The 9,183-nt window shown below is 51.2% G+C and overlaps 1 protein-coding gene across 2 annotated transcripts; it reads left to right on the forward strand.

Annotated features, from left to right (window-relative positions):
- The first annotated feature begins 729 nt into the window (after window positions 1–729).
- On the forward strand, window positions 730–8,786 carry LOC130868007 (X-linked lymphocyte-regulated protein 5C-like). 2 transcript variants are annotated; one of them, XM_057760239.1, is made up of 8 exons: window positions 730–855; window positions 1,355–1,424; window positions 2,305–2,339; window positions 3,441–3,558; window positions 4,315–4,414; window positions 5,728–5,826; window positions 8,188–8,292; window positions 8,386–8,786. In XM_057760239.1, the coding sequence occupies exons 1-8, from the start codon at window positions 750–752 to the stop codon at window positions 8,458–8,460; spliced, it is 708 nt and encodes a 235-aa protein (XP_057616222.1). In that variant the 5' UTR covers window positions 730–749; the 3' UTR covers window positions 8,461–8,786. The 2 variants fall into 2 exon arrangements, with proteins under 2 accessions (XP_057616222.1, XP_057616223.1); XM_057760240.1 differs by having other exon boundaries at window positions 730–840.
- The last annotated feature ends 397 nt before the right edge of the window (window positions 8,787–9,183 follow it).

The raw sequence follows: 9,183 nt of genomic DNA on the forward strand, positions 1-9,183 counted from the left end.
TCCGGGTGTGGCCTGGCTCTGCAGACAGCACAGATCACCAGGCTGTTAACAGCATCCTCTCCAGGTCTTCTGGTTGGAAAACAGACGTAGGCATCCCTTCTGTTGACGAGACAAGCCTGGGTGCTTACCATTCCTAGTTCCCGTAGTGCTTGTCTGTGAGCACAGGGGCCTCGTGCCCGCTTACAGGCTGTGTGTCACTCACTGTGGGTGGGTATATTGGCGAACCTCTGCATTTGCCTCCATTGGGTCCTTCAAGGATGTTGGAGTCCATGTGTTGCTTCTGAGACATGCAGACTCAGAGTGGGTAGGGATTTCAGCTGAGTGTTCAGCAGGACACAAGCGTGAAGTGCAGGGACTTGGCTCCAGTGACCCCATTGGCCGTCAGTGGGCTGGTGTCTGGGTTAATGAGACACCGGTGTTGGGCCACTTGGTTTGGGGGCCGGCCCAAGCAGTCCTATCCTGGGGGCAAGAAGTCATCAGAAAGGGCCGAGACCCAGGGCTACAGGGCTGTGGAGAGCGCTGCATTCAGACAGAAAATCGGGACAGAATGTGATTGGATGTTGCGGGATATCGGTGTCATCCTCCTCCCTCCTCTTGGCTGCAGCACAGAGAGTGCCAGGACTCATGGCCACAGCCTGTGCAGTCCGGGTCCCTGTTTCCACTGCGACCACGACCTTCTTCTCGGTGTCTTTACTGTCTGTGTGCACCAACATTTCAGGAGTCGTCCCCAGCCCCGCAGAGCCCCAGGCATGTCAAGCAAGGAGCAGAAAGATACAGAGAGAAGTGCCAAGCGCCCTAGGGTTGATCAGAATGTCCCATCAGATGACTTGCAGAACCCAGGTCGAGTCACCCCCGGTAACAACTGATATGGGGCATATGGGTGGGGGGATCCTAACCGAGGGGGGACATTCTGCTGCTCCTTGACGGGTGGAGCACCGGGGTGGCCTAGTACTAACCGGGTCTTTCCACGGAGTTCCAGGTGTGGGTGTGGGGATTCGCGTGCTGAGAAGTGATTCTCAAGCACGCTCTGGGTTTCTGTCCCCAGCCGATGTTCTTCCCCGTGGCTGAGGTGCAAGGGAGTTGGCCTTGGCCAACAGGCCTCTGAAGAACCCGTGGGCCACGGTGGTTTTCCTTGCAAGGCTTGTGCAAGCACAAGTGCCTGCTGTCCCCAGACTCAGGCCTAGTTGAATTTCACCTGGGTGGGGCTGGGGTGGGTCATGAGTTCCTGGAAGAGTACTTTAAAACTGCCCTCGGCGATGGACTCTGTGGACCCCAGACTGAAGCTGTTTCCCACGTGGGACCGTGAGAACAGCACACTTCATTCACAAAGGTTTTTCCTTTCTTCTCGGTGCAGCAAACAATCCGGCGGCTGATACCAGTGAGATGGGCGGCTGTTCCTCAGGATCAAACGTGCAGGAGGCCAGGTGATGTCTTAAAGAAACTTTGGCCTGACCCAGGAGGGAGTTTCAGTGTGGTTTTGTGCAGAAACTTCTGCCCTTTTCTGGGAGACGGCTACAAACGGAGAGTTTGGTGTTTCGTGAAATAAGCCAGCGCCAGAGACGACAGTCAGCCGTTTTCTCTCGTTTGAGGATCCCAGATTATAAATAGGTCCATAGAATGATATCACCCGAACAACTCAGAAGGGAGACTGGGGAGAGGCAGGCAATGGCCCATAGAGGGGAAGGTTTGAGGAGTAGAGGCCGACTCTGGAGGTGGAGTATGGTCACGTGGCACGAAGGTTGAAGAGACACTGTCTGGGTAATAGAGGAGGAGTAGCGGGAGGGCATTGAGGAAGGAGGAGAGTGAATACGGCTGCAGTTCACGAAAGACGGCTGGGCACACCTTCATGAAACCCGTCAGTGCTGTACAGTGAATGGGCTCCGGTAAGCATGTAGTATACAAACCCCTACGCTGTCACAACATAACACAAAGCCGCTGCTGGCCGAGAAGAGACTCTTTGTGGAGCCGAGTGCAGTTGGGCTGGGAAGGCCAGGGATGCAGTTTTCATGAGTCATCCAGCACCCAGCCTGAGGTTGGTTTCCCGGGGATATGGCTGACTTTGAGTCACCCACGCTCCAGTAAGTAACCCTTAACCGTGTGCCCATATGTATCTGCAGTGAGCTCTTTGGTTCACTATGAAAACCTGAACAAAGGAATAAAACCAGTGACCCGGGAGAGGCAAATCCGACTTTGCCTCACATGAGCGCTGGTCTCTCCGAAATCGCGTGCCTCGCCTGCCTTTCCTTCAGAGCGAAGTTAGGGTGTTTGTCCTCAGTTAAGGATTCTTGTGTGCATTTTCCACAGGGAGCCTGTTCAGAAGAGGAACCGGGATTTCAAAGGTGTGTTTGAGCAGGTCTTGCTAGTCCAGGAGCTTTCTTTCCGACCCTACAACTCACGCGTGGTGAGAACGTGGTCGCCAGTCAACAGGAGTCTGTTAACAGTTCTGTCGCTCAGGGGATGGATTTTTATCATCATTATTATTAATTTTCGGAAGAGTAAATTGCCATTGTCGTCTAGGGGCTACCTTTAGCTTAACTTTTGACCAGCTGCTCTGAACAGGGGGATGTTGCAGCTGTCACTGAGGCGGGGAGAGGGGGGAGAGTGTCCTGCTTCCTGCATTGCCCTGGACATGATGGGCAAGCAGGTTGATCTCTGCTTTTTATCTTACTGCACGAATGGTATGTGGCATTTCGGCAGCTGTTTTTCACCTTCTGAATTAAGTCACTTTTCTGGCTTTCCAAAGTTGCCCTCCTCCAGGAACCCCTGCCCAGGAAGGGCTTGGAGAGCAGCATTTAGGCCGTACACATCCATGAGCCTGTCAGGGAATGGTGAAGGCAGCCAGGCCGTGGCCCGGCAAGAAGAGTGTGATGGCGTGCGAACATCAACATCGCGCATGCCACACTAGCTTGTGGTCTGTCGTCCACGGTAGCCAAGTCAGAGTACCACACGCCCCTCAAGCTGAGACAGCTTTTTTATTACTTGTGTAGGTGACCCTAAAACAGCATTACTAGAGAGACATCGTCAGTTCTTTGTCGCTGTATAGAGTCAGTTCATGCAAGCAAGGATGCCCGACAGCATTCCTTCTTTGTGGTACAAATGAACTGCTTGGTTTTTGAGGTTTCCAGAAAATGGTTTGTCAGTGGTGGTCACTCGTCAAGGCACGATGCCCCCACTTCTGCATTGGTAGCACAGAGGAGGTAGAGGCGGGAGAATCCAGAACTGGAGGTCGTGCTCGCTTCCCCCTCAGGTTTGAGCCCGGCCTGGGCTACGCAAGACGCGGTCTAAAATTTAAGAAATTAAAAATAGAACAAAGAACAAAATGAACACCAGATCTGTACATACTCCTTCCTGTTACGGTGTAGGTGGTATGTCAGGGATGAAAGAGCTCCCCTTCCTGTGGATATTTGATTTAAAGTGATACCATTTCCTTTGTCGACTAGGGGACATTACCCGGGCCTTCCTGGCAAAGAGGAAGCAGTTTGAAAAGGATATACATGCCTCTTTCAGAATCCTGAATGCAAACCTCCACAGTATTTTCAAAGCGCAGCAGAAGTCAAGGTAAAGTTGTGACCGACCCTCTGTAAAGGAAACCTGTACAGCTTTGGCTCTTCCTTCCAAAGTCACTCCCGCCTGCCATTGTGACACCGTGCTGAGTGGAGTCGCTAATGGGACCTAGGTAGCACTGCATTTTTCTCTGTGAGCTAGTCCTGTCCATAGCTGGAGGACCGCCCCCCTCGTTTATGCCGCTCAGGTGTGTTAGCTGCAGCAAGACTGGTAAGAGAACAGTCCCTCACTTCTCAGATGACAATACAGATAATGTCCTGTGAGGAAGGCCCGGCGTCTGTGGTCCTCAAAACTGTACCTTTTAGGATGTGCCATCGGCGCTCTCTTTGGTAAACGTCGTCCCCGTGTGGGGAAATGGTTCTGTGCACTCTTTGTGTGTGTGACTCCGAGAAGATGAAGGGTATGTTGCCCTCAGTACACAGGCTTGGGCTTTCAGGTTCTCTAGGTTACTCCATAAGGGGAAGGGAGGATGACTCTAATTTTAAGCCGGAAATGCCATCTTGGGAAACGTGTGCCTCCGAGCACCCTCGCTGTGCGAGAGGGAAGACGCACAAAGTGATGACACCGGTAGCAAATTAAGACAAGTTCTTCTGGGATGAGAGTGATATTTCTGCCTCTGAGGAGACAATTTAATTCATGTCCCCTTTCTCTTTTGCGCCTGCCTGTTGTCTCAAGATGTGAAGTGTGTGCGTCCTTGCCGTAGCCTCACACGGCGTGACAGTGCTCAGTAATTGTGACTGTGTTTCACAGGCAAGAGCTTCACGCCATGCACTCCCAGATGTTTGAGTCCCTGCATCAGGGGTGGCTGGACGATGTGGAGAGTTCAAGGGAGCAAGAAGAACACCTCGCTGTGAGTGTCGCTCTTCGCTTGGAATAGAGCCACCTTGTCTGTTTCCGACGTGGCAGGGCTTTGATGCTGCCTATCGACGTGGAAAGGGACCCGACAGGACAGGAGGGCACATGAGCATCGGGAGACAGGGAGGGTGGTGCTTGTGTCCCCGAGAGACTGGCCGTCCTCTCCAGCTTGCTTCTTTTTCTGTGGAGGGGTGGTGTGGTCATGGCTTAGGAGCCAGCATAGGAGGGAGGCGGAGTAGGCACTGCTTGGAGAGCGCAGGAGAAGCTATGGGCTTGGGTGCTCAGAGGGAAAGCTATACCATCCGCGCAGGGCAGATGCCAAAGGTGCAGGACAGGGTGAGGGTGCGGTCCCAGGTAGACTTCTGACACAGTGACGAGGGAGGCAGAGTGAGAGCAGTCCCTGTGGCTGTGGCAGAGCAGGTGGAGCCTTAGCGTTCAGAGGCAGCTAAGTGTTCGTGGACACAGAGTAGTGCTGTCTTTGAGGAGTCTTTCATCCTGATGGGGGACAGAGCGGTACTCCCAAAGATGCTGACTTCCAAAACTAGGGAAGCAGAGCCTGGAATCTGAGGGAGATGGAGACAGATTCCAGTCTGGCGGTGAGGAGCGTGTTCTCCGGACCCCGCTGATTGCCATGCAGCCATAGTCCTGCTGCTTGCTCGTCATGAAAGCTCAGAAAATAAGTCACGTCCCTGCCTCAGTTTCCTAGGCGGGTGAAAGCAGACCCGTGAAGAATCCCCGCCTTTCTAGACTTTGTGTATTGAGTGGTTGCAGCTTTTGACGTGTTGCTGTGGAATGTTTGACCACAGGAGCTGCACTATGTTTGCTATTCGTCTTCCCTGCCCTTCTTATTAGGTCGATAATACAGTTGATGGGATGATGTCACACTCCGGGGAATGACTGATTGATGAAGAAATTTTTTGGGAGGGTGGGAGGGGGAAGGTTGGGAGAAGGGATTCCTTGGAAGCTAGTCCGTGCCCTCGGTGTCTTAAAAATACTTTATGAATAAACAAAGGAACGTTTTGTGCTTAATTTTGGCGAGTGAGGTGGGAATCCACAGATGAGGTGGGGCTTATGTCAATTTCAAACTGAATAATGATTTTATAGGATTTTTGCACCGGCTAGACGGCCTATCTCCCTCTGTGACAGGTCAGGCCTTGTTATGTCGCTTTTGGCACTGAAGGGCATGTCTTCAAACGCGTTCTTGAAATGTCAGCACACAAAACATCACGGGAAGCGATTTCTGTGACTGGCAGCAGGGTTGGATGTTCAGTTGTACTGACATTTTGTCATTATTCTCCTATGTTTCAGCTTATAACTTGGAAGCAGATGAAGATTTTACAGAAAGCTATAGGGGATCACGAAACCACGATTGGAAACGCTAAAGATTTATGTGACACATTTTTGAAGGTCTGGTAGATTGCACTTGTCAACAGAACACACCCTTATGCCATGCCACGTGTCTATAAAAGGAGAAGACAGATTGGCCCTTTCTCGGCTTGTGGGAGAAGTAATTAGTTTTGCAGAGCATGATCACACTCTCTTGGGAAAATTTTCCCCACACCTAGGAGCGATGCTAAGGTTTGTTTGACCTGGGAAGCTGATGACAGTGTTGGGGGCAGCGTTCTAGCACAGGAGCTGGTGATGAGAGCTCTGCTTAGAAAGGATCACAGCGCATGGCAGTGATGAGTTATGGACCTCCGGTGACATTGCGATGGAGATTGGCACGTCTGGGGATCCTTCTGGTTTTCTCTGACTGTTTGGATTGGACAGATCAGTGAAATACACAATGGGCAAGGGTAGCTTTTATTTTCTTTCATACATTTATAGTCTTCCGGCATTAGCATTGTTCTCCAGTGTTGGCAGTCATGCGTTTCAGCGTCTACCCCAAGAGATGTGGGAAATGGAAAAACTGGTAGAGGGTTAGTCCTCTTTGAACTGCGAGCTGGCAGTTCTACCCTTGCTGAAGCTCCAGGTCCTAAGTGACCTCTGTATATCCAGGGACTGAAGCAGCCCTTCAATGGGAATTCTTTTTGATGCTCTCATTAAAATGCTCTGTGAAAGATCTCTCCTCAGACCCGACTCAGATGCCCTATCTAAAGTGCTCCATGTGTCATAGTAAATTGAATGTTTTCAGGATGCTGGCGAGAAGCTAGGTCTGTCTTCTCTGAGCAAGTGTGAGTACCCCTGTTGGTACCCTAGTGAATATTCCTAGCAGCCCCGTGTACTCCAGGAATGTGCCTATAAGCCCAGAGTGGTGAGGGTAGAGAGAGACAAAAGGATCCCTGGGGCTTGTGGGACCACCAGAACAGTCAAACTGTAAAGCCTCGTGTTTCGTGAGAGACCCTGCCTCAAAACTTGATGTGGTGAGGGGTTCTGGAAGGCGCAGGTATTCCCGAGTGCACACTTATGCTTGCAGACATGTACACGTGAAGGAAATCACTTTGATTTTTTTTTTTTTTTACGACCTCTGGTCGCCATACTCAAACACGCGTACATGCACACTCTCCTGCACCCCCATGCAAGCAGAAATATAAGTTAGTATTCAAGACCTTGAGAGCCACCTACATACATCTAGGCCTTTAGGAAGAGCTTAAGAAAGGGAACAATGCGGCTCTCATGCAGCTGAATACTGCCTGGGAGCCTGTTGGAAGAGCCACGCAGAAAGGCTCACTTCTAACTGTGAGTGCTCAGTGTGAGCAGCAGCAGTAGCTCAGAGGGAGCCTTGTGACTGGGTTTCTCTGGCTTCCCAGGTGGTCCCTTCTGCCCTGTGCTTCTTCTGCCTCTCTCGCTCTCCCTCTGCTTTTCCACCCAGGCTTCCCTCCTTTCCTAGTCCTCAGTTCTGCCCCTGAGGGACTGTTGTCCTGAAACACGGCCTTTCCCTCTCCCAGATTTCCCAGTGGCCTTCTTGCTTGGTTCTCTCTGTTTCCTGTGTCCTCTGCACAACACACCCTACCACACACACACACACACACACACACACACCTTCTTGAAAGCTTCACTGGCTGCTTGCTTCTGTCTCTCCGCCTTCCCTCCCAGAGTACCAGCTTCCCCTGAAGTGACTCCCATCGCCTGCCCATGCTTTGGTTCTGTTTTGTGCCCAGAAAGCACCATGTGCGCTATCTTCCCTAATGTTTTTACTGCTTGCAGTCGCCATCTGTGTCCTTTTCAGCCGCCAGCCCAGCAAGCTCCCCTTCCATACCCGTGTTCAGCTAGTGTGCAGGTCATCAGTTCCTAAGCTGCTCTGGACCCTGGGAATAGGGCAGGGACTGGACAGGCGTTTTGCCCTTTCTGGACAGAGGGCGACACACTTCTTTCTCCTCTGTGTCCACCCCTGCAGTGTCCTCTGAGAGAACAGAGGGATTTGAGTCCTGGCTTGAGCTTTCCTTAGACCGAAGGGTCGTGGGATTGCACACTGTGTGTACTTCGGTGAAAATCACATTCTACGGGCATGGCAAATGGCTCCTTCCTCTGGGCCCATGCCTCACCTCCCAGGTCTGCCCCCCGTGACCTTTTAACATCTCTCCACCCATTTTCCAGAGAAGTCCCTTTGCTGTTCTTGTCCCACAATGATACCACCTTAAAATGGGCGACTGGAACGTTTCCTGAAGTGGAGTAACTCTTTAGATGTGCCGAAGTAGCCACTGTTCTTACTCTGAATTCCTATCAAGCATCCTTTGGATATGCAAAGTCGGTTCTTTTAAAATTACATGAGGTGAGGTGTCAAGCCAGACTCGAGTGGAGATTTGTTCGTTCGTTCGTTCGTTTCAGAAAGCCAAGGACTTGCATGAACATGGCAAAGCTTTCATTGGTGGCGAAGAAAGTGAAGTGAAGAAGGAAATCTCCAAGGCGCAGGACAGAGTTATCATGGAAAGTGTAAGTCGTGGGTCTGTAATGCTGTGTGCCTCGGGATGGCTTCCTAAGGGCAGAGGTGGAATAATGATCCCCTAACTCTCCGTTTTCCCACAGCAAGAGCAGGATGTGTCGGTTGTTGAAACGTACCTTCAGTCCCTGGTCCTTGACAGCTGTGAAGAAACCTTCTGAAGCTCACCTGGAGGAGGCACAGGGAGCAATAGCCGTGCCCAGAGGGTGTTAGTAGTAGTCCCTGCAGCTCCTTTCTCTTTCCTTTGTCGGTTAGAAATGAGACTGAGACTCTGTTGACCATGAAGTGAACCCCAACAGTTCTGTGAGTAGCAACATTTAAGTGTGGACCCTCCTGACCCTGACATTCTCCCCAGCAGGGCCAGTTACATTCAGGAAGCAAATGTCATTTGATTTTACGACAGGCTGCTTTGGTTCTCTGTCAGCTGCCCAAAGTGAATGTTACCTTGCTTATTTCAGGAAGAAATAAACAACGGTGGGGTCCGCCTTTCCGTGCTTGCTTTCATTCATTCATGAGGTCACAGAGCCAACTGCATTGCAGATGGGCCTTTACAGGAAAGCCAGCCCCACCTGCTCACTCAGACGTACAGTAGAGCACAACCCGTAGTTTCCTGCTCAGAAGCGCTAAACTGTTAACACGGTTCCCGAGGCAGAGCCAGATCTTCACGTGTTGGCTTAGAGCTTGCAGTGGGGCTCTGGCATTTCCCAAAGACATCCAGACTCACTTCTGGCATTATTCAACACTGGCTGGAAGATCCCTGCCCTTCCCTTTGGTCAAAAATATTTTACCTGTGAGTGTGTGCATAGGCACTTACAGCTGCAGTATTTTAGGTGGGTGTTTCCACGAGCATTTTCTAGTGCTCTCTTCAGAGTTTAATTTTACTC

Source organism: Chionomys nivalis, chromosome X (assembly GCF_950005125.1).
Source record: "Chionomys nivalis chromosome X, mChiNiv1.1, whole genome shotgun sequence".
Taxonomy (NCBI): domain Eukaryota; kingdom Metazoa; phylum Chordata; class Mammalia; order Rodentia; family Cricetidae; genus Chionomys; species Chionomys nivalis.

Excerpts from the sequence above, each read along its gene's own strand:
- LOC130868007 (XM_057760239.1), top strand. The coding sequence starts at position 750 with ATGTCAAGCAAGGAGCAGAAAGATACAGAGAGAAGTGCCAAGCGCCCT. Across the intron at positions 4,415-5,727 it reads AGCAAGAAGAACACCTCGCT|CTTATAACTTGGAAGCAGAT; the intron begins GTGAGTGTCGCT and ends CCTATGTTTCAG. Across the intron at positions 8,293-8,385 it reads ACAGAGTTATCATGGAAAGT|CAAGAGCAGGATGTGTCGGT; the intron begins GTAAGTCGTGGG and ends GTTTTCCCACAG.